Raw genomic sequence first — 24,763 nt, 5'->3', positions numbered from 1 at the left:
ACATGGCTGCAAAATTTGACAGGGCTGCAGGAAGGAATGGTTCCTATTTGAAAAAGGGCTATCAGAAGCTGTTACATGAACTTTGAGTAATTATAGTACTTTTTTAACCACAGAAAAATAAAAACATTTGAACCAAGGCATTCCTTTGGGCACTGAGTTCACCCAATCCCACAGAAATCTCCTTTTATATCACTATTAAGTGAAAGTGCTCCTCCTCACTGTATCCCAAGAAACAATGAGCACAGACATTTACTTCCTGCTACAGAGCCACAGTCAATTAATTATATAGTTAAGCCTACTATAAATAAAAAGATTTTCTAGCAATTCCTTTAGGCTTCTGTGGTAATGGTTAGTCACCTACAGCAGTCACAGGCTGGATATAAGTTGCAACATAAACCCAACATGAATTACTGTGTTGAAATACTTTAATTCTAAATGTGAGAGCTGAGAACATTTTTCTCACATACACACAAAGGCACAAAGCAGCATGCATACCCTTGAACAAAGATACCAGAGAGGGTGACAGCTTGGAGTTACCATCTCAGAGTAAAAAATACATGAGTACGTATATATAGCAATAAACTGAATAGCATGTATCTTTTACATATGTGCATATACACACACATTCTGTATGGCTGCACATACATTCTGAAACTACTGTCATTGTGGTATGTTATTAAGTTATCATGAACTTTGAGAACACATCAATTCTTCTATGCATTTTCATTTGTGGCATTCATTTTCTTCACTGTGTCCAGAGGTTCTGATGTCACACCTTCCTCCATACTCTATTACCTCTTCTTCTCTCCAACCACTTCCCAAAGGCTGAATTATCATAGAAATTATGATAAATTCATCTTTAAATGCAGGTGAAAAGTCAGTAGAGAATGAATTTGGCATCCCCTTAATTTACGTGTGTTATAAAAAAGTGATCCGGGTAGGATCACTGGGTCAGTGATAAAAACCTGCAGGTACTCAGGAGTAAAACATAGTTCTGAAATAGATCCTTTCACTTCCTGCCTTCCTATTTATTTTTTAACAGTCGACATTGATCCCTGCAACAAGGGGGAAGAAGCTGAGATATACAATTTCAGTTCTTTATATGTGTGGTCAGTCTAATAGAGTCAGTTTCAAAATGGAAAAACACAGAAAATACAATTTATCTCCACAGCATCACAACTATAATCATTAAGATTTTAATGTCATAGAGCTGAGTCAGCACTGGAGTGTGGCTGAACAGAGAAACTCTATGGAAGGAACCAAGAGCTTACCATCAGAGCAATGCAAGAATCTGTTCTGGGTCAGGCCACAACCCTCCTCTGGAGAGCCATCTAACTTACCCAATACAGCAGCTGAATCTTAAGAAGGAAAGGCTGATGTGTAACATGCTGATTATTACAATTTCTCACAGGAATAGCAAAGAGCTCCTAGGGGTCATGAACTTCATGCGATCCTAGCACCAAAGGAAACTGCTCCTAACTGTGACTGTCTCAGGCTTTCTTACTCAGAAATAAAACCTCAACATGCTACTTTATCAACGTGGTTCATGCATCTGTGCTGATTGACATCATTACTATTTGCTGCATCCTCTTTTCAAAAGATTTTAAACTTCACAGGGAAGCCAGAATCCATTCTTGCATATTGTAAGACATCACATTTCATCTGTTTAACCCCTGAGCCCAACTGTTCTTTGGATGTCCTGATAAGTTGGGATATCAGTCTTGACCTGAGGTACCAGAGATCCAGTTTTGTGCTTATGACATACTCACTGCTAAAAGTTGATGCCTCCCATCCACTCAGCTTCCTGATTTCAAGAAACTGGGCTTTGTGGTTGAAATTTGAGATAATTAAAACTTTCTCCATTACATGAGAAGCACTTCAGTACCAAGTACTCTCTTCCTGTTATTTATTTGCCATAGTTATGACCACCATGGTGTCCCTTCTTTGTTGGGGAAGTTCTCTGTCCTTCACAAGTAAACTTGACAACTTTTAGAGCTGTGCAATACTCATACTGCACTTCTGTCCACCAAGGGAACAGATAAATAATCCAGCTGAGAAGAAGATTGTCCTCTAGCTGTATCAGTGGGATAAAGATCCCATCATTCAGCAGCTGACCTGGGAGCTGTTCAACACAGATTCTCAGGACCCCTAACTGCAGCACCAAACATCACCATTGCCATTTGGGCAGCATTTTACCTTTTTTGTTCCCAGTCCTTAATAAACCAAAATGTTCTGTTCTACAGCGCCATTTCCCAGTCCCACCCAGTCTCACCAGTCAGACCTCTAGTTTCCAAGCCATGAGAAATAATTCACTAAGGAACTCAGTTATATATTAAAACAAACAAACAAAAAATTAGAAGAGACTGGCACAGACACAAACAGAGTGCCAGAAAATACCATTTAGCCACCTCTTTTCATTGCAAAAATCAGTTTCCTCCCAAGGGAACATAAAAACCACCCAAACAGAAGCTGCAATAACCTTGTAAAATCCCCAGTGATGGGAAACACCTGCTTTCCATTGTGCACACACTAGTAACTTCTGAGCCTCATCTGCTGCTGTTCAAAAAAGAATTATGACCCTAAATCTAATTTACACAAGAATGTAGGTCAAACTGCCTCCCCTGTGTATATCTACTTATTGCACACCTTTTTTCTGACAGAACTTCTATCCCTTATCAGGGAAATACAAAGGAGAGCTACTAAGGGAAAGACAGCAGATGGTGACAAGACAGCAAAGACCGTAATGAGATCTCTCAAAGTAGACAAAGAGAATCTATCCAAAGCCTCAAACTGCATTTTTTCAGCCTCTTTTCCTAGCGTTGGCATGTAAAAGATTTCAACAAATTCTAGCAGTAAAGAATAAAAAAATCCAAATATATGCAAATACATGAAAAGTATTGAAAAGACAGGTTTTGGTGTGGAGTTTGGGTTTGGTTGGTTTGGTTTTGGGTGGTTGTTGGGTTTTTCTTTGAGTATTACAAGCACCTGTCCATTAGCCACTTCTAGTGACAGCTCTTGCCAAGACAGCATGCTGCTGCAGCACCCAGTGTCTGTCAGATTTCTTTCATGACTGCAGTAAAGTGTCGCTTCCCATCTAAATACAACATGGACTCTGAAATAAAGAGGAGAAAAGAGAGAACCACATTAGTACCTTAGTATCAATACTGGGCAACTACAACTTAACAGACTGGCAAAAGGAAGAAGTAATCCACACTATCATCAAAGCATAAAATCTATGTGGTTTGCCATGAAATTCTGTTGAATTATTTAAATGCCAATAGTTCATCTATTAAAATGACCAGTGTTCCAAGAGAAAAAAATTCATCTTTTTTTACAGAATTATGATGAGAACATATTAATAAGATACTTGCCTCCATATGTCTTAGGTACAACTTGTGGGACCTCATTTTCTGATATAAATGTAAAATGGAAAATATTGGTAGTATGGTGCTCCCTGGTATTTGCATTGTAAACTTCACTGTGTACTCGAATTTGGATGTAGTTTTTTTCTGTGTAACAGACCTACAGAGTTAAAACAAGAGTTAGAGACTGTAATTTATCACCAGTGCTGAAAATTGTAACAGATTTCATTACACCGTTTAACAAGAAAAGTCCCACACTCTCATAACACATTGTTCATTATCAGTGAGTAACACTGGTGACAGCAAAGACAAGGTCTGCTCCTTTCCAAAAGGAAATCAACTCCTACCTGTCCAGAAAGCAGTAGTAAGGATCCAACTTCAACTGGCTTCTGAAACATGATATCATCAACAGATACGATAAAGGGTCTGGAACCCCTGAGGAAGCAATAGAGAAATTTCTTCTCAAGAATAAAAGGGATGTTTGCAAAAATTTAAAATATCTACTTGTCAGCATTTTAATGAAGGTTAGTAGAGAATAAATCACTTCTTAAAGAGAGGCTACAGGAAGTGTAAGGAGTTATGTCATCACTTGAAGAAATCTCTCACACCAATGAAGTACACACTTTCTAAGGATACATTATTGCACCATTATTGTATCTTATGACTTACACTTTCTAGACAATCTTCATGACTTCAGTCACACTTCCTAAGCTCAAGCAGTTAACAGAAGAAGTTTAGAACCCACTCCTCTTGTGTACTGAATGCAAAGATGTAATAATTGTTTGATATAATGAATATATTATATGGTTAAAAAGTCCATCTCAATAGCTTGGTAAGATAAAAGAAAACAGAAAATGGATGTATTTTCTGTCTTGACAAGTAATGCTTAAAATCCAAGCTCCAAGGAGCAAGATGCCAATCTCTTTGTAAATATGACAGATGCTCCAAATAAAGCAGTACTGCACACTAATAGTGCACAGACACCTAAATTTTTTTCAGCTCAGATTGCCATTAAGTTGGTTAGCTCGGGTTTCCAACCTCTGTGTATGAGCAAAATGCTCTGGATTATATAAATATTGTGGGTCGACAACTCACCCATAGCTGCAAGCAGTTGCCCATCCCAGTTCAAATGCCTTTCTCATGAGAAAACCCCCAAAGATCCTATTGAAGATGTTCCGTTCCTGTACATAGAAACAAATACTAAATTATTTTCAAAGCCTTGTGCTGAAGTCTGCACTTCAGTTCACAGTATTTAACAGAAGTCCCAACACCTGAATATATAAAAAGCACTAATGAAATATGTATGTAAAATTCAAAATGTCCATGGCAACTTTATTTAATAGGAGCTCATCTGACTAATTTGATAGCATAATATAACAATGTAAAATTGTATCAACAACCAAAGGCCAAATTTTTGGAAACACTTTGCAAAGGAATTTCTTTACACAGAATGAACAGTCTGGTAAGAAAACAAGGTCATTAAAAATTGTCCATTTTGCAGTGGTAATCCATATAAATAGCAAAAGAAATTAGGCTCTAAATTGTAAGGACTGCAGAAGCCAAATAAATAATCTTAGGCAAAAATTCACAGTCGTAGAATGGTGTGGGTTGGAAGGTGTGGCAGCAGCTCTCTCCACAGAGAGCAGCAGGCAGAACTTTCCCAGGCATCATCCTGGGGAAGGCTGTGAGAAGATCAGAGAAAAGAATGAGAAACAATTCTTATCTTCACTTGCTGCACCAGTTGTGCACATGTGGAATGTGTTATGGAGATTTGTTTACCAAAAGGTGGTTTCTTAATTGGCCAATGGTGATGGTGTTTAGACTGAAGGACCAATTGGGTCCACCTGTATTGTGACTGTCTGTAAGGGCGATGGGTTTCTTAATAAGTATGATATAATAAGGTGATAGATCAGCATTCTGAGAATCATGGAGTCAATGCTAATTATTACCCAGCTGGGGGCCTGCGACAGGAAGGGATCTTAAAGACATCTAGTTCCAACCTCCCTGCCATAAGCAGGGACACCTTGCTCAGGTTGCTCAGAGCCCCATCCAGTCTGGCTCTGAACGTTTCCAGAAATGGGGCATCTACAAATTCGCTGGGCAACCTGTTCCAGAGCCTTACCACAATCACAGTAAAAAATTTCTTCCTAGTAGCTAATCTAAACCTCTCCTCTTTCAGTTTAAAGCTATTACCCCTTGTTCTGTCACTATGTATCCCTGTAAAAACTCCCTCTCAAAGTTACTTCTTAAGTAACTTTCTGTAATTCATTATTATTTTTCAAAATACCTCAGGATGGCAGATCTGCAGGCCTTTTAGCTTTGCATCTTCCATCCACACTGAATTGGGTGGTAATTTACGACTCCGGAAACTCACTGTCCTTTGGAAGAGACAATAAACTTTACAGTCCACAGAATTAGCAGAATTCAGCAATCCAAAAAAGCAGAAATAGCAAATGCAGACACATAGTTAAAAAACCCACAAAAATATAGAACACCAAAATAAACCCAAAACAGAAATGGTACCACTAAACACTGTTCTAGCTGACCTTGAAGCCTTATCTAAAGCTGTCCTTCGATTTGTTACTGCAATAAATTTATGCTCCTGATCTTTCAAAAACTTTTGTTAATGTACAAGTTTATGTGAATAAAGAGGATTGAGAAAGGTACATGAAAGAAAAGATGAATCACAACCACAAAGTGCACACTTTGTCAGAAAAGCCTTGCTCCATTTTTTAAGTCATAATAGGTAATAAGAGCACACAGTGAGCTAATAGAATAATTCAACATCAAACAGCAGACAGTTTTTGAAGTTTTCAAACCCAGACAGAAGTACAACCTCTAAGAGAAAGCAGGTCTGTCTTTGGTAAACAGCTTTAAAAATAACAATTGTATAGGCTAATAAGTTAAAGAAATTATAAATTATCATAAATACAACACTGCACTAATGTAATTAAACATTGTTCTGTCACTGTTGGCATCAGATGACTTCACACCAATCTCAAGTATAAGAGAAGGATGCTAAGAACTCCCTCAAATAACATTGTCAGGTACTGTATTTAAAACACATTGCAAGGTTATTTGGTTAACTTTGGTTAAAATTTGGTTTAAAGGTGACCAATTCCTGCCCTCAGTTTCTTTAATTAGATATCATGGCAGAAAACAAATTGTGCAAGTCATGACTGAAAAAAAACATTCCATTCTCTTATCTGGTTAAACATTATTAACATTTTCCTCAAAAATATTCCTAACAGCTTGTTCAGAACAACAGAAGACTGTTCTAAGAGCTGCAGATGTTAAAGTTTCTACCTGCCTTTCAAATCAACTGCCACAGAATTTAAATGTGCATTTATTCCAGACTACTCTGTTACGAGCACCCACTCAAAAGGCAATTTTCTCTTTCAGAAGATGTCAGTTCTCCTTCACCCCTCCCCTTCTTGCCTTGTGTCCAGTGTATTAAGGAATATGTCATGCACAACGTTTCTTTCTTCTGCAGTGGGAGCCATTTTCAGTAAGGAAGCAGTGCTGAATTCAATCCTCTTCAACTTGTTCACTGAATAGTAAAAAAAAAAAAATAGTATTAAAGTTCAAAGAAAAAACAAATAATGGTTCTAAAGATTTTAACCTGAAATCAACCATCTTTCAATTTATTTTTCCTTTTCCCCCATAAGTTAAAAGCTTCATGGTGCTATAAATCCAAAGAGAAATTTGGCTTTTATAATTGACTGCAGTGAAATAAAAATAAAGCACAAGTTCACTAGTTCCTCACCAATGTGATGAAGAACTTCTACACATATTTTATGACACCCACAGACTGTTCCTACTCAAGAAAACTTGAGTACTGCCCTCAAAGTACAGAACATATCTAACAAGAAACCCTACAGAACAATCAGCTTCAGGTTTTGCCAATGGTACAAAATGAAAGTTTATGACAGAACTCATTACCATAGGCTGCAATGACTGAAATTTTAGCTTAAAAGATCTTCAGTACAGTTTATTCAGTCTTCAGTGTTTTTCTAATTCTCCATTTTAAAACTCCAGCTTGAAACAAATGAGGATGTAGGTACATGCTCCTTCCCCTGTTCTCCCACCTTTCCTAAGTTTCTTTCCAAAAGGAACATGAGCACCCAGACAGGTGAGGAGCTGTGAAGTCCTGCAGGCCCACCATGGGGTAATCAGTTGGCCAGGGTATTAGGAGGCCCTGTGCTGAATTCAGATACAAAGCAGATGGAGCATCTTGCCAAGGGAGAAGTCCAGAGGGTGTGCAGAGCACATCAGGAGTGTCTGTCAATTTAGCCAAAGAGTTTCAAACATGTGGTTGCAGGCTTTTCAAATCTCTTACTCTACTGACACAAATGAGACAGAACCAAAATCTGATTTTAAACAAATTAGGAACATTTCTAAGTAGCAGAACTCCTGAACTTTGCTTCCTCCCAGTTATTAAGATGAAACTGAGGCAGATGTGCATACTACCAGGAAATATGACATACATTCCCCTTGCTTGAAGATTTCTTCCTCCTCAGGGCTCTCAGGAATGAGTGGATTAACAAATGCTGGCCTGTGGACAGGAAGTTTTTTTTAAGTTACAAATTTTAAAAGAATTTGTCCCATAAATACATTGTAACAGTCTTTCATTTCTGCTTACATACACAGTACAAGATGAAATTACATACTATAGGTTATATGATAAAAATAAATATAGCTGCCAACAGACTATCAACGTTAGCTTTAAGTCTGAAGGGGCAGTTAAGTGATCCAACCACTGCCTAGTGCAATCAGGAAAGAGAAAGTGACACATCTATGGTTCTTAAGAAGCTAAAATTGTACCCATAAATTATAATGAAAATTGTTCAAGATAAAGATGTTCAGAAACTCAGCAAATGAAACAGGATGATCTAGGATAGTCTAAAGCGAAACTTGACTGGTACCATTCCTCCTGGAATAGAAGAACAGTGCTGTAGCCAGCAAGTGTTTTTATAATCTACATGCTCCCTTGACAGCCTTATCAACAGCCAAAAGCTGTATTCCACATGTACCACTTAGCAAAGATTATGACATGCCTTGAGCACAACATTTCCGTGTTTATTCTAATGCACAAATAAGATTACTTTAACCTAATTATATAACATTTAATTATTTGCACAAGTAAAGAAAAACACTTATTTTCAAGAGTTGTTCTTCCCCATAGTTCCAAATTATTATTTTTTAACTTTCAACATTGATACAAATGCTGAGAACAACATACATATACATATATGCACACACACACACAGAGACCTGATGAAAAACTCACCTCTACCCCTAGCCTTTACTTGGGCTGGCAACAAGAGGCAGAGAGGTGCTTTTTTCTTAGAACAAACTGATCTTTCCTGGTCTGCTAAACCTCTGGATTTTGGACCAGCTCCTTCTCCATCACAGAGCTCATTTTCCCTCAGCTCAGCACACATCTACATCAGCTCTCCTGGCCATGCCCCAAGCTGCCGAGATGCAAGTTTGCTATGGTCCCAAAGCCACACAACACTGTTTCTGTGGGGCTACAGCCAACCTAACATATCCTGTACCTCTGTGAAGGGTTTTGACCTCACATAAATACCCTCCTTATATGGACAGAATGCTTCCACAACACAGCTGGCCTGTGGCCAGCTAGCTTGTACAGCCATGGAAGTTTGCAGCCATCTACACAAGTCCATGTAGGCTTGTCCTCAGTCAATATGCTACTGTGTAATTACATCAGATTTGATGTCCTTATTTTGAAAAATTAGTCTTTAAAATGGGAACCATAATATAATTTGTTTTCTTAATGTATAGTATATTCACTGGTTTTAGAAAAAGTCTGAAGAAAAACCTAGAAACTACTTCTAATGTTATCAGGACCACATAATTATATTAAGTAAAACCCCTTCATTAAACTCATCTTTGTTAAATACAAGCAATTATTTAAACTAATTAGAAAGAGAGAAATGTCTATTACTTGGGCAGGCTATATAGGAAAGAGGTAAGAATTACAGCCAATTTTTCTGATGCTGGAGTCATAAATCTAAATGGCAACTGAGCAGCCTTTTATTCTAATAGCTAAGTAATTCTAGAGAAAGTAAAACCAGAAAAATAACAAAATAAGTGTCTGGGGGTTTTTTTATGTTCTCTGGGAATACTTACCAGTTTTGTTTTATTTATATAAGCAAGTTTTAACCTGAATTATTCTGATTACATCTATTAAGTGCCTATTAGGGAATTAATGGTATTAGTCACTCAAAGACTATTTAACCACTGAAACTCAATCAATTCAAACAACTACTAGAATATAGGTCGGTTTCTGGCAGACTCATTCACTTCTGCTTTCATTCAGACCAGTCACTCAAACACACAGAAAAAGCTGTTTAAAAAAAAGGGTCAGATCCCAAGAGTACCAGCAATTCCTGGTATCATGACTGCTAAAGTCTGAAGTTTGTCATAGGAAAGTTAACACTTGCCAGCAGAAAGCATCAGCTGTGTGGTTTATTTACCACCTGCATTATATGGCTCCTACACATACAGACCATGCTGCCATGCTTGCCATTTTCAGCATGGCACGAGTCAGGAAACTTTTCCTGTCCTACAAATTACCGTTTATTCTCTGGGTCCCGGGCCACCATGACAAAGGTTGCATCTAACACAGGGCTGTAATCACCATCATCTAGCTAAAAGAGACAGGGAAAAAATACATTACTGAACTCTAAAATTGGGAATGTGCTTAGCAAGCTATTTAGTTGACACAAACTACTCAATCATACTGTTGATTCTGCTTACTTCCATATTCTGTCATTCCTTCCAACACCTCTAACAATTGGTCAAAAATAAGGAAATAATTAAAACTTTCATTTCAGGAATTCTGCAATGTAAACATTTATCAGGGAATGCTTATTAAAAACTTTGAGCAATGGGGGAGGAAATCAACACAGTCATTGTAAAAGGACCCACTTAACCTCTACTCTGAGAAATGCCATAGATTTTTCTTTATATATACCACTAATTGTCACTAATGCCAGCACTGCAAGGAGTTCAGAACAAAAAGGTGTAACATTAGCTTCTACATCAGAGACTTTACTTAAGGATAGCAGTTGAATAAAAAAAAAATGTACCTGTTTACCTGAATTGTCACAGAATCATAGAATCACAGAATAATTTGGGTTTGAAGGAACCTTAAAGACATCCAGTTCCAATCCCCCTGCCATGGACAGGGACACCTTCCAAGATCAGGTGGCTCAAAGCCCCATCCAACCCAGCCTTGAACACTTCCAGCGATGGGGCATCTCTACTTCTCTGGGCAACCTGTTCCAGTACCTCACTGTCCTCACAGTAAATAATTTCTTCCCACTATCTCATCTAAACCAGTTCTCTCATGTTGAAGCCATTCCCCCTTGTCCTGTCACTATATGCTGTTGTAAGTTCCCCCTGAAGCACCTCATGCTTATTGTAAGACAAAGAGAAGTCACAGGAACTAACCTGCAGCATGTGCATCCTCACTTCCATGGAGGTCTTCCCAACCCAAGAAACATTGCCTGTGAATTTGATGTCACGGTCTGGATGTATAATCTTCTGGCACAAATCTACAAGGCAAACATTAAGGGTTACTGGAGACAGATCACTCAAAACTAATATTAGACAGGCCAGATTTTCTAGGACCTTTATGTGATCTGAAAGTGGCAACACACACAAAGACAACCCAGAAAAGACAGTAGTTGCAAGGGACCTCACTGCTTGTCTGCAGTTTCTGGCTCTGCAGACTTTTGAAGACAGAACAGGAGTAGGAAGCAGGCACAGAGGTGGACAGACAGCAGACCCACGGGAGTGCTCATCAGAACAGGCAACACAAGCAAGGTCCAATTCACCAGAACAAACACTGTTCAATAATGAAGCTAAGAATCTGCATGCCAAAATAAAACTACACACAAAAGTGCAGGAACCATATAAGTTGCATTTTGAAGGGAAATGACATGAAATGATGAAAAGTATCTATAGAAGCCTCTTCCCACCTCTTGTCAACAAAAGCCAGAAAACTTCAAAGCTAAAACAAGATGAAGAGAACTAAACAGGAGTGAAAAAGGTATCCTCAATACCAACTATGGAAAGGCAGTAGCTGATGAAAGAGTAAGACAAGGAGATTAAACTATTTTATTTACTAAATTGCCACTTACTGATTTTATCCACCAGAGCTGTAACTATGGATAAAGGAGACCTTTGCTGCATTTCCTGCTTGGTGTGAGTGTAGCAAATAAGAACTGTGAAGAGATCAAAAATGGACCCAGCTCTTTAACAAAACCATAAGTGGAGCAGATCAAAGGCATCTTTGCAAAGCATAAGAGGTACCTGGAAAACACAAACTAAAGTATCCTACTATGTGGAGCAAAGCTTCCACATCTTCATGTATGTAACACATGGGATTGCTATAAAGAAAACAGCAGCAGCTATCTCAGATTCATGCATATTTACTTACTACAAAGCTAAATTTAACTAAGTATTTTGAACCAGCTCATCACTTGACTTCCAATCCCACATAATCTCTTTGCTCTACCTCTGCAGCTCCCTGTCTCAGACTCTTCCTAGCTTCTATTTTGATTTCAAGAAGGCTGTCCAAGGATACATGCTATCTGAGGACTTTTTAAATACTGATTCCTTTAAAGAGGTGGAGATTAAATAAATTATGCCTTACAGGCACAAAACCATAGTCAGAGGTATTTATCACACTGCAATTACTACTAGCCAAACTACTATTTAAACTAATTAGCTTTGTTCATAAGAGCACATTCAAATAAACAGGCTCCTTGGAGTAATTCAAGGCTGCAAAGATATGGTTTTTTTCTAGTGTTCATATAATTTTCACTCAACACAGATCTTCATTATCAAAACTATCTGTATTATACTTAATGAGATAAGACAGAACGAGTCCCCATATGGGCCATTCACCTCAGAGTTGGACTTAACGATCCTTGTGGGGCTCTTCCAGACCAGAATATTCTGTGATCTGTGATCTGGAAGATCTCTATCCTTCCAAGTAATCTAAGATGTTTTTTTCCCTGTGTTTACTGAAGTCACAATTCTAAAACCTGTTGTATCAATATGACTACCCTGAATATTGTTTAACTGGGACAGAATCTTGATTAACCCAAAACAATACATCCCCAGTGGAACTGACTGAAGCCCAGTATGACTGTAAACAAGGCAAAGACATTCTATGCTGTCACAGGAAAAAAATTAGATCTTCACAGATTTCTGGGGGAATTAAACAAGGCACAGAATAAAAAATAGGCTCATCTCATCTAACAATGCAGGATAACCAAGAGTTTGAAATCTCCTTTTCTAATTCAGGACAGATACTGAAACCAGTATCTTCCACCTCCCAGGAAGAAATATCAGTCATGCAGCTATTTCATCTATCCTCAATTGACATGCATCCACTTCCTTCTCTGCCTTCCTCAATTTTGTCCATCTGGACTCTCAGAAGGAACAGAAAAAAGATGTTCTATTCACAACTTCCCCTTAATAAGTACCTAATTCTTTGTCCAAAACCTCCATCAAAAAGCTCCCAACTAGCTACAGAATTAGGATGAAGGAGGAAGTCACCTGGTGATGTTTTATGACAAAGTATCTCCCGGTTTTATTAACAACCTCACATTTATTACACAAAAGAAAAAGATGGTGAACTTTTCAAGACGACAAATAAATAAAAAGGAGAAAAAGAAAAAAAAAAAGAAAGCTAACTCATTAAATAACTGAGTTGGTTTTACCCTTAACAACAATTTGCAGAACCCAAGAACATACACCAGTTGCTTTTAATTTGTTCTCAATGGACACATTACATTCTTTCCAGATTATACTCTCTTCTCCCCAAAGGAAAGATTAAAATATTTGCATCTCATTAACTGTTGGTGTTTGTGGCAGTTGTGGTTGAGATTTTTTTTTACAATTAAAAAAATCCTAAGTTTTCATTTTCAATATGCACACCACAAATTTTCTCTGAGTTGACACTCAATCCAAATTCATAATCTAGGATCACTTTTCAGGAAACTTATTTTTGTAGCCGGTCCTTTAAAAATCTGACAGAGGCAGGAAGCCAAACAATTTTGCTTCCATCTGTTCTTTATCATCCTTCCTTCTCTTTCAGTATCAGTGTCTTCTTTTTTCCCTTCCCTTCTGAAATGGTAGAATTATGTGTTTCCCCATAATTCTATGGGTTTCTCCATAATTCTATTCTCCAAGGTCCTACTGTGTCACATCAACCAGTGCTCAGGAGTAATCAAACTCACTTTGTGCAGCCTTTACAAGGGTATAGGTACATACCTCCTAAACTGTCAAGATCTTCAAGTATCCTTCCAAACCTGCAATGTAGGGGGTTACAATTAAATACTTACACACATGGCAAACAGAAAGTTAACATGTTCCTGTAGGTTGCTCTGTTACCTTACACTGTTGTGAACATTCAGGTATTTTTCTCTTATTTCAGGCTGACTTCCTAGAGGCAGAATAACTTCCAAGTAGCTATCCTTCATTCTCCTAGGAGGAAGATCTTCCTGCCGTTTTGCCAGTAAAGTATGAAGAGCTTTTCTTTCCTGCATTGCTTGCACATGATCCCTGGTAAGAAAAAAACCTTTATTCTGATGTACATCAAGAGAACTGAACCCCTAACTAAAAGATGTCACATCAATAGTAGAAATAGCAAGACACAGTGAGCCTGCCTTGAAAAGAACGTGAAATGCACAAAATGAGAGATGCTAAGCAAGACTACTACAGAAATTTTTTAAATAGTTTGTGTACAAGTGGCAAGCACACACTGCACACTAATGAGATTAACAAAATGCATCTAATTCTGAATGCTACCAAAATCATTCCCCTTGAAAAGAACAAATCACACATAATTTAACCTATGAGGTTTTGTGCATATTCATGTCTTCCAAAATTACACTATCACAAATCTTCCACACTGCCAATTTTAAAGGACTGACCATCAATTTACAATCTCTCCCAAGAAGTAAAGTAGATGCACAGTGTTGGCTACCACTACTGACAAGTGAACTAATCTGCTAAGACTTGCCATCATCCACAGGTGAGTTCCCCCTTTGCAGCGTCAGTTCTAACAGCAAGCTAAAAGACAAAGAAAACTAACCTACTTTTCTCTCTTCCTACACAGACATCTTAAAATTACAGAAAGTTACAGAAAGAAACAACACAGAAAAGGAAGAACAATTCTTTCAGAGTTGCTTTTCCAGCACCACCAAATCAGAGGGGCTGCAACTCTCACAATGGAGAAGGGGCCAGCTTACTGTCACTTCTTTACAATCTACCACGTTGATTCCTTGCACAGGTATCTACAAGATGTAACAGTCTTGCCCAACACGCTCTCTTGCCTGTTCCAAAGTTCTCTCCCCTTAAAAGTGCAACCTGACTGAATAAAGCATTTCAAAACATCCCTAGAATCAATACCCATCTATTAAAAACCTAAGGATTAAACATGCAACAGTTCTGGTATAAAGCCAAGCAGTAAGCAAAAATATGGATCCATTTCATAGAGAAAGAGCATGCATAAAACACTAAGCAACCAAACTTAATGGTAAATTTCTGGATGTGTGCCATTCCTTCAAGTTGTGCTTGCTGCATTGCTGAGATTTCAGTGACATTGTGTTTAACAAAACCAATTTAAACAAACAAAAAAAAAAGAAGATGACATAAAGAAAACAACATAAAACCTTTTCACCAAAAAAATATTTTGTCTTAAGTTTCGACTTGGGATGAATTCTGGGTATTAGCCACTTAATATGAAGACTTACTTGACTGAGTATTATTTCAGATTATTTCAGAAAGTCAAGCTTCAACATATTTCTATTACCTCTTTTCTGTTTTGGGGAAATGTAAATAATCCACGATCAAAGAGAGTGAAAGTCAAGCAGAAAACTTCAGTTAGTTTCATTTGTTTGTTTGTTTTAAACATGAGATGTGGTTTACCTTATCAGGGAAACATGATTACCATGCAGTTTAGAGGAAACAGAAAGATAACAACTTCCTGCAGAGGGTTAATGTTTTAAGTTATGCCACTAAACAGAAATGGAATATTACTGGATGAATAAAGAAAGATGCAAGATCCAAGATGATGCATCTTAATGCTTTTTTAAAGCATTTTTTTCCAAGTTCTTTCAGTGAAAGGCTTAAAATAAATTAATCAGAAAGTAAATCAGAAATTTGTCTACAAACATAGAGAAACCTAACAATAAAAATTTAACTATATTCTGTTTTCACCAGCTCCATCCTGGCTCCTCTGAGGTCAGCAGCAGAATTCTGCTTGACTTCCACTTCAGAATGTGCTCTTCAATATGCAGAAGTATTAGGCTCAATGCAGTAACATTTTTCAACAGACAAATACTGTTACACTGCAGTACTAGTCATGAAGTAACAATAATTCATCTAAATACTAACTAGCACCTGCCCTAAACATTCTGAGGAATGTTTATATATTTCTGAAATAGCCACAACTCCATCTAGACTACATTTAACAATGAACAGATTAATAGTTTTAACTACAAGTACAAAAACAGAATAAACACATAAGCAAGATATTTCTTTTTCATAACTAATACAAAATGCCACTGGCCTTTACAAGAGAAATCACAAACCAAAGTCTCCTTTTTAGCAAAATCAATGGTTAAAGATGTTCCTCCAACATGCATTCCTCCTCTCTCCCAGCATTCCAGATATGTGTCCATCAGTCCTTCCCCAGCTCCCTTTTCAGGACCCCTATCAAGCTGTTCCTCAGATTTGTCCTCTTTAGTCATTCTGTGGCCTAACTCAGTAAAATTCCCAGCTGCTCATTCTCCACATGTATCAACTCTTTGTCACTCTATTTTTAAAGTGTGCTCTCAACAGCTACACAATCCATGTCCACCCAACCTCTCTGTATTTAACCTGTCATTCTCAAGCACTCCCATCTGTGATCTCCCTGGCTTTACTTCTTCACAGTAACAAAAGGATTCATTAATCTGCAAACCATTTCTGCTGTATTTTGTACAGCATGAGAGAAGTACCTGTCTAAGAAAAACACTGCTGTGGTGATCCTGGCCTCAGTCTGCTCTCCTTCCAGGATGGGAGCAGTGGGGGAAAAAAATAGATCGAAGATCAGACTTGACCAGAGCCCTCTAAAATCTCAATTTTCGAATGGCATTTCCATATGGCATCTCCATATGGCATCTTTCCTCCTCAGCCATTTAGGGATGTGGGAAAGGTTTTTACATAAACAATTTCTAGAGCCCTTTCTCGCTGACTTGATGAAAAGTTCAAGCCCCCTCATGCTTAGATACTACTCTTACTAAGCAAAAATCAGGTTCCCAGATTCAGGCATTTTTGTTAGAATGACTGAAGTTGTGTTTAGATAAACTGAGTCAGAAGGCCTGGATACATCAGACACTTCACCCAGGCATGCCTTTCTTCATTTCCCTATCACTGCACAAAGTAGGAAAAAAGAGCTCAGCAAACACAGCCAAAATTAACAAAAAACATGGGACCAACCAAACTGCAATGAATAATTCCTCCAGACTGCTAATTTAACTTTTCCAGGCTGTAACAGCAGAGGGTTACAGTCAATTCTGGTTTATTCAATGTAATGGGGGGGGGGGGGGGGGGGGAGGAAAGTAACTTGAATAAAGCCAAACCAGCAATTATTTAAAGTCTATGTAAATTAATCAAAAATTAAGTTTGGGCAGACAAAGGAAATGCTCAAGATGCTCCTGATTAAGGAGACCCAGATCCCGAGCTGACAATTTTCCAAAGAGACACAGGTGCCATTCATTGGTACACAGTGAACAAGCTCAGCTACCTCTGAAACCAATGCAGGATAAGCCCATGTAGGCAACCCACCTAGAGATAACTCAGCAACACAGCATTGACAGCCAGACTCTACAGCTCCTAACTCCCACTGGATTTAAAGCTAGTGGGACAATCTTGTAAGCACCCGAATCTGATCTTGTAAGATCAGCTATTTTGTTTCTACCAGAGAAATCTTAGAAATTTGTGATCCACAAAGTATCAATTCAGAAGCTCTGTTTCAATTACTTTTAAGTGGGATCTTTACTTCCACTGATAACAAGCTAACTACTGCTAACTTCTACTACCACAACCCTGAGCTCCATGTTGGTTTCACAAATGAAGTAATATACATGTAATGTACTGTACCTCCAGTTGGTAGATGCTCCCACTATATCCCTCAATTTGCTCCGCACTGGGAAAAAAAAAAAAAAAAAAAAAAAAAAAAAAAAAAACAAAGCAAATCAAGCTTAGTTCTGCAAGTGATAAACATGAGGTTGCCTGGTGTTAAAGGCACAATCCTCATCCCAGAACAGGAAAATTAAGCAAATCCATGCAAATAGCAGCCCAGAAATGAAAGTTAGGCCAAATTCACTGCTGCTGTTAGTAGGCATATCACAGTAATGGGCTGAGTAACATGATGCAATAGCTTATTGCATATAGACAACAAAGAGTGTTAGTGCAGTCACCTCCAGTGCTAATTAACAGCTAATCATGGATCAAGATTAGATTGGGGAATTTTGATCTGAAAATATTAAGCCTAAACACAAACTGTGGAGATAACACAAATCAGAAAGTCATAAAAGAACATAAAAGGGTACAGCTGGGAAATGGAATGAGGAGAATACCAATTAAATAATCCCACCCAGGAAGGCAGGCAGTATCAGCAGACTGGTTCTTGCCAGCAGTTTCATAGCCCAAATTTTTAGCAATCTGAAAGAACACAGTTACGACACTGAAGACAGGCCTGTACAATTTACTCTGTTCACACTCTCAGAGTTAATAGTAGTTCTGCACAATTTTTTCCTAAATTTCAAGAATAATCTACATAAGCATTTTTTCTACTCTTTCTCAGATGAGATTATTAAGTGTACTAAGGTCCCATCAAATTTACCAAACTACTCCATGACTGGTGAATGTTGGCTATTTGGAAACATCTGAAAACAAGCAGCAACAATTCCCAAATTCAGAATAGAAGCTGAGAATTGTAGAGAAGGGATCCCTTGCTTATATACAAAGATCTTTTATACCAGGAGGTTGAAATGTTAGGGACACATCAAGAAAGAGCAACCAAAAAATATCCAGAATTTCACTGTGAAATAGAAAGAGACTGATGGTGAGTCACAAGCTGATTATTTGTCAGGCTTGGCATTTTTCAAACTAAATGCCTCATCAGAGTATTCACAGTGATCAGCAAGCTGGCCTATAAACCCTGGAGGAGCCTAGCTGAATTCCTAGGATTGAAATCACATTCCACTCTCTCAGTCAGATCCACTCAGCTCTGCTCCCCTCTTCCTCAGTCACTTCAGCTTCTACCCAAGTCCCCCCACACCACCACTACTGCTATACCCCAAACCTCCCCTTCCCTGCTCCTTCCCCTGCAGCACCCTCGGCCCCTGTCCCTACACTGCCAGCCTGTTTCTGCTCTGCCTGCCTGCTAGAGAAGCACCAGCCTGAGCTAGAGGCCGGCAAGGGAATGACTGCAGCCAGCACATGGATCCAGTGACTCACCAACAGCCAGCAAACACCAGCATCCGTGACTGACCCCAGCACCAGCTCTGGCACCCTAACAGACCTCTGATTTGGAAGCAAATTTTCACAAAATTTGTGGAAATATGTTTCTCTTTGAGACTGGTGGCTCATCTGTTTTGACTGACATCACCAAAAGGTTCTGGAAGATGAGGAAGACAAGAAGATAGGTAGACAAAGACAAAAAAAAATAGATTGCTTAGGCCTCATTTCTTTAAATTAGGCTAAAAACATGTTTTGAAATTAGAAGATTTCTACTACTAATTCTAAGAACAAAAAAAATTTCAAGGAAAGAACCTGATTGAAAATCTTGAGAGTTGATTTCTTTCAGAAACAGGGAAGGTCTGATTCCTTTTTCCCTAAGCAGCAGCAGACTTGCTTACTGAATAGGCATAACTTTCTTGTTACTCATACTCCACCTGTGAAGCTGCCATAGCATGCATTTGATCAATACAGTGTTAGCAGAAACACTGTTACAGCTTCTAGAACACAAAATCTCAATTTTTCACAGTGGGCACACTGTGCTGGGATGAACAGGAAATAAACAGCACTTTCTCTTTGTTTAAACTAAATTCATCATCCTTTTCAATTCTAAAGAGGTAAAAAGCTCTGAAAAAAATCTCAGGTCCAAACCTGCAAAAATTTATACAAGCTGTTAGTCCCATTTAATACATCTGATTTCAGTTTTAGGTATAAAAATACATATTTTCCAGGCTGAGAACATATTAATATGCTTATCTTAACAATAGAAGGGACAAAATGTAAAGCATTTCTAAATGTTGTCAAGCCAAATCTAGTTCATTTTATGGTTCATAAGTACATGGTTTTTAACTTTTTCCTTTTTTTTCCTCTTGGAAAGACTATCCTGCTCTTCTAGAGATTAGAAATTTAAGTAAATAACAACTGAAATTTAAGTAAGAAAATTAAGCACAAAAATCTATAAGCTATTTCTTTTCTTATCTGGCAAATGTCTTAAATTTGCAAAACAGTTATAGCAAATGGGACCCCTTCATCATGCTCACATAGCATATTGCAGAGTATCTCCTAAACTGGCATCAGTGGATCATCAATGCCAGAGCAGCAGGGTCTGAGTTTATTTGCACTGTGCTGTGGAAAAGGACACGAGGAGGGCAACTGGACAAGATCACTGCATTCATCTCTACCAGTGAGATCCATGCCCCTCGTGCTGATGCCTCCCCAGCCGCATCCAGGTTCAGGGAGACCACCAGCTTTGGTACACAGCTTGGTCTGGACTTAGGTGAAGGATGCAGATTCAAATGTCTGAAATGAAGCCAAGTACTGCAGGAGCTGCTGCCGTGAGAGATTTTGTACCCCACAAGCCTCTTAGAAACGTTTTAACCAGCACTGTAGACAGAGTGTGCTGACAGAGATTTTGTGCAACACTGCCACAATTAAGACCAGGGCCATTCACCAAAGGCAAAGGGGCTTTAAGCAAGGCAACAGAGAAGAATGACGGCACTTCATTTTTCATCAACGCTAAAGTAAGGAAAAACAGTAGCTGAGTAAGTTTAGTGTTATAGCAAATATTTTAATATGTACAAATTACCACAACACACCATTATTCACATGAATGGGTGACTGTCCTGTGGAGTACAAAACACAGGTTAGATTAACAATGAAAAGAAACAATGCAATTTACATCTAATAAGGAGTTACTTGATTATTCTACCTGCTTCTGTTCTGTTTAGGCACATGTTCCTTAATTTTAGTAACTGCAGGCAATCTATCCTCTGATTTACAGTCAGTGTCCTTTTGTTCTCAACTCAGTTTGTCCTTTCCTTTCAAACCAGCTTTCCAGTTCCCTGTCCACTGACTCTGTGTAGTGTCAGCTTCCAGTGTAATCCTAAATAGTTCTTCAAACTTGGGGCTACCATGTACAGTTGACAAATACTGTTAACTTTGGAAAGACTATCTGTAGCATTTTTCAGGAAGTGGGATGAGAATTTTGTCAGAGGAAAATTCTAAAGTCCTGCTTTATGTAGCCTTTGGGAGAGCCATGGAAGAAGTGAGGGCATTCACAATGGGAACCCAAAATTGTGAAAAGGAAGCATGTGAAAAACTAGTAAGAAAAAGTATTTGGTGTTTGGTGAAAGCATTGACACCAAATTGAAGGTATAGTTTGCATAACAGTAGAATAGCTTACATAACGACAAAAACTTTAAATTTGAACAATTTTGAAACAGAATCTCAAATGTTTAGTTACTGTAGTCCACAAAATATTAGTACCCCTTGGAGTACGAGGATGACCTCACTATTTCACTGTCTTTACTGGCCTTCTAGATGGCATCATTTTCAAATATTCCAATAAACACTCAGTGCAAACTGCAAGTATGCAACATCATGTATCCTACTTCTCTCCTTTAACCTCCTAAATTGCCATTTATTAACAACAATGAAAATAAGTTCGCTAACAACAAATAACCCTAATTTTCTCTTTTATTGAATAACCAGTAACTCTTGGTGCCTTCTGTTTCAAAGGAAAAAATAAGATCTCAGAAATAAGCAGAGCTCCATAAAGGAATTACTTGTACCTGGCTCCAGCCCTTTTCCTCCTGCCCTTTTCAAAGTACAAGGGATTAGAATGCAAGAAAATCTTTTTAAAAGCTTCTGAAACAGGAGCATTATGGCTTATTACTATTAGAGCATTGAAACAAACTTTCAACACAAAGCTCTATTGACAAGAGCAATTTCACGAGGTAATGCTGCTGAACTGATTAAAAGATTTCTACAAGTTTGCAAAATTAACAGGATTGACAGATTAAAAGTTCTGTAAAGCATTATTTCCACTCCATTCCCCATTTCTTGGCTGTTCTCTCCAGTCCCATTGTACCTATCTGCACTATGTGGGCTTTCTATCAAGACCCCAGCTGAGCAGCAGTTATCTTGCCATTAAAGAACCAAGCTCTGCCAAGGCTGAAGAACCAGAGGAGCCTCTCAATCTGCAGTTTCAATGATTATGCATATTTGTGCCATTCACCTCCAAACACAGTGATTTTCTGCTGCTTCCTGAACACTTCTACCATGAGCTAACAGACAAGGACACGTTCATTATCCAAACCATATTAATACATGAAGGGACACCACCTGAAAAAATAAACTCCTCAGTAACATCATTAAATCTTCCAAAGCACAGCTATCTACCTTACCTTCAGACATGTCAGGAAACCCTGGGGAGGCATTAGTCCCAGAAGTTAGTGTCCTAGCCAGAACAGAAGGAAGCCTCCTCATGATGCACAACCTATAGGCAGAGCAGAAGAATTTAGTGCCATTAAAAATAATCCCATGAAATTAATTTAGGATTTAATGTTGGATTTATGCTGGTGACTTTAGAAACACTGGTCTTTATTTTCAGCTTGATTTTTAGAACTAGATACTATCAGTGCAACAGTTCCACTAATTACTTGCTACTAAAACAATAGAGGTGTCCTTAATGCTGGTAAAACTCCAGTTAATGCTGCGGATTCTCCAGTCCAAACAAGGGTCTTATTCCCCTTGAAATTCCAACTGACACCTTTCGTTATCTAAAAACAAGAGAGAAGAATGCTTCACTGGCAGTAATTGTTCTCTTCACTGACTATTCAGATGCCCTGAGACAACCAACTTAGACTCAACAGCAGCTTCTACCCTGTAGCATCTTAACAAAGATGGGATCCATGCACCTCTAGGAAATCATCCATGACCCTAACCATACACTTCTCCTGCACTTGGCTGGTGTGCATAGCAGTGGCAGGAGGAATATACCAAAAAGGATTTCACAAGGTGTCACAAGCAGTCCCATTCAGCTAAGCCTGGTTTTCTCCTCCAAAGCCTAAAGTGCAGGATATAAATCTCTTAACCATTAAGCAAGAAGGGACAACCATGGAACCCTTCAGAGAATGCAATCCACCCACAATTCACTAAATGTTCTACAAGGTAACTAGCCAGCACTACTCCTCTAGGCAAGCATAACTGTGGTAACACAAAAACACACAGAGGGTGTGTAAACCCCCTTGTGACAGTTCACAGCATCATCCTAACAAGGAATATCGATTGCTGTCCCTTACTTTTCTTCTTCCGGGACTGGGGTTCCATCTCAAAAAAGGAAAGGTGGCAGGTCCTCAGGCACCAACAGAAAAGCAAGGCCATTTACACATCTCTCTCCCCTCTTCACGTATGCCTACACTATCTACACATATGTATCATGTAGACATATGCCTTCACTGTCTGCAGATACACATGGAGTCCTTAAGAGAGTAAAAGTGAAAACAAACACACACACACCAAATAAACAAACAAAACAAAACAAAAACCCAAACAAACTAAAAAAAAAAAAACAACTTTGAAGGCAGCGGAGTCCCGTATGCACAGGAATGACGTGAATGGCGATGGTGAAACGCCTCTGTGACTGATGCAGCCTCCGGCTCGGTGTGTCACGGCACGGCCAGCAAACGCCTTCCCGCTGCAGCCGCACCCCGCAGGGCTCCCTCACGCCCGGTGCCCCAGACCGGCCCAGGCGCCGCGCCCGAGGCCGCGCTGCCCGCGGCGCTGCTCAAGTTCTGGGGTGCCCCGCCCTGGCCGCGCCCCAAGCCCCTCACGGCGGAGCGTGGCGCCGCCGTGGAGCGAGGGTCGGGGCACGGCCTCCCTGCCCGGGCCCAGGCCCGCCGGGGGCACCATCTCCCCCGGTCGCCATTCCCCACCCGCGCCGGAGGACGCGGGGGCCGCCTTACCGGGTGGGCAGCATGGTGCTCGCCGGGGCTGTCACCGCGGGGCCGCGCCTGCCCCAGCCACACGGTCCTCCCGCACCAGCGACTCGCGGCTCGCCGCGCACAGAAAGGGCTCCGGGCCGCCCGCAGCTGGAGGCCCTCGCGCTGCCCACCGGGATCCCCGGACTGCACGGCCCGGCCCCGTCCTGCCCCGTGTCCCTGTGGCAGCGCGGCCGCTCCCCGGGGCGGAGGTTGGGGCAGGACGCCGTTAGTCGTCGGGCGGGCCCGGCAGAGCGGGCGGGCCCTGCCGGCACTCGCTCGTAATAAACATCGTTACTTTTCTTTTTAATGCTCCATTTTTTCACTGTGCCGTGAGGAAGGTGGGCTGGCGGCGCTCAGCTCGGCACTGTGCCCGGAGCCTGAGGCGGGCCCCAAGCCGTCACACGGCCGTGGGGAACACGGCCTCCTGTTCCGGCCCGTCACTTGGTGGCACTGCTAGGGAAGGTAACTGAGAGCCTCGGAATTTTCTAAGGAGAAGAGGCTTAAAATCTTGGCACTCTGTGCCATTCCCTGAAAGGAGGGTGTACCAGGTGGGGGTCAGCCTCTTCTCCCAGGCAACCAGCGACAGGACGAGAGGACATAGTCTTATGCTGTGTCAGAGGAGATTTAGGTTGGACATTAGGTAGAGCAATTTCTTCACAGAAAGGGTGTTTAGACATTGGAATGGACTGCCCAGGGAGGTTGTTGGAATCACCGTCCCTAGAAGTGTTTAAGGAAAAACTGGGTGTGGCACTCAGTGCCATGGTCTGGTTGACACCTTGGTGTTTAGCCACAGGTAGGACTTGATAATCTCGGGTCGTTTCCAACCTAATTAATGTTGTGAAAATAGAGCTGTGTGCTTTGCACAGGTGAACAATCAACAAGTTCAAGTAATCAGAATTTTTTTTTATTCCTGGGAGCTGAAGAAACTTAGAGCAGTGACGACAAGGGGCCTGCACTGGGGTGTGTGGCAGAGGGGCAGCCCTGGCTCAGCGCCAAGACACCACAGAGCCACAAGGACCAGAGCACTTGCCATAATCATGTCTGCACCTCCTGGGGACTGGGATATATACACGTGTCCAGGAGCAG

The 24,763-nt window shown here is 39.9% G+C and overlaps 1 protein-coding gene across 8 annotated transcripts; it reads right to left on the bottom strand.

Moving 5' to 3' along the window:
* Positions 1-407: 407 nt before the first annotated feature.
* On the bottom strand, positions 408-23,999 carry ACOT9 (acyl-CoA thioesterase 9). Of its 8 annotated transcripts, none has more exons than XM_053970093.1 (16): positions 23,660-23,999; positions 22,100-22,191; positions 20,510-20,536; positions 17,553-17,598; positions 13,797-13,967; positions 13,677-13,714; positions 11,534-11,617; positions 10,842-10,945; positions 9,963-10,036; positions 7,850-7,917; positions 6,801-6,912; positions 5,650-5,740; positions 4,458-4,543; positions 3,710-3,797; positions 3,372-3,522; positions 408-3,112 (listed from the first exon to the last, which is right to left on the bottom strand). In XM_053970093.1, exons 1-16 carry the CDS (start codon positions 23,671-23,673, stop codon positions 3,054-3,056), a joined length of 1,305 nt encoding a protein of 434 aa, XP_053826068.1. In that variant the 5' UTR covers positions 23,674-23,999; the 3' UTR covers positions 408-3,053. The 8 variants fall into 8 exon arrangements, with proteins under 8 accessions (XP_053826068.1, XP_053826069.1, XP_053826066.1 ...); XM_053970094.1 differs by lacking the exon at positions 23,660-23,999 and adding an exon at positions 22,997-23,219; XM_053970091.1 differs by lacking the exons at positions 20,510-20,536; positions 23,660-23,999 and adding exons at positions 18,032-18,116; positions 18,915-19,074 and having other exon boundaries at positions 22,100-22,139.
* Between the last annotated feature and the right edge of the window lie 764 nt (positions 24,000-24,763).

This window comes from Vidua macroura, chromosome 2 (assembly GCF_024509145.1).
Source record: "Vidua macroura isolate BioBank_ID:100142 chromosome 2, ASM2450914v1, whole genome shotgun sequence".
In the NCBI taxonomy this organism is placed as follows: Eukaryota; Metazoa; Chordata; class Aves; order Passeriformes; family Viduidae; genus Vidua; species Vidua macroura.
Note: the sequence above shows the minus strand (reverse complement) of the source record. Positions and strands in the feature narration are given on the sequence as shown.

What these genes read in the sequence shown, in the direction of transcription:
- ACOT9 (XM_053970091.1), bottom strand. Translation starts at nt 19,046, where the DNA reads ATGAGCCACCAGTCTCAAAGAGAAACATATTTCCACAAATTTTGTGAA. An exon ending in CTGGTGTTTGCTGGCTGTTG is followed by an intron (nt 18,117 to 18,914) that starts GTGAGTCACTGG and finishes GTGTTCTTTCAG; the next exon opens with ATTGCTAAAAATTTGGGCTA. An exon ending in AATCTTCAAGCAAGGGGAAT is followed by an intron (nt 6,913 to 7,849) that starts GTATGTCATATT and finishes TTTACTATTCAG; the next exon opens with TGAACAAGTTGAAGAGGATT.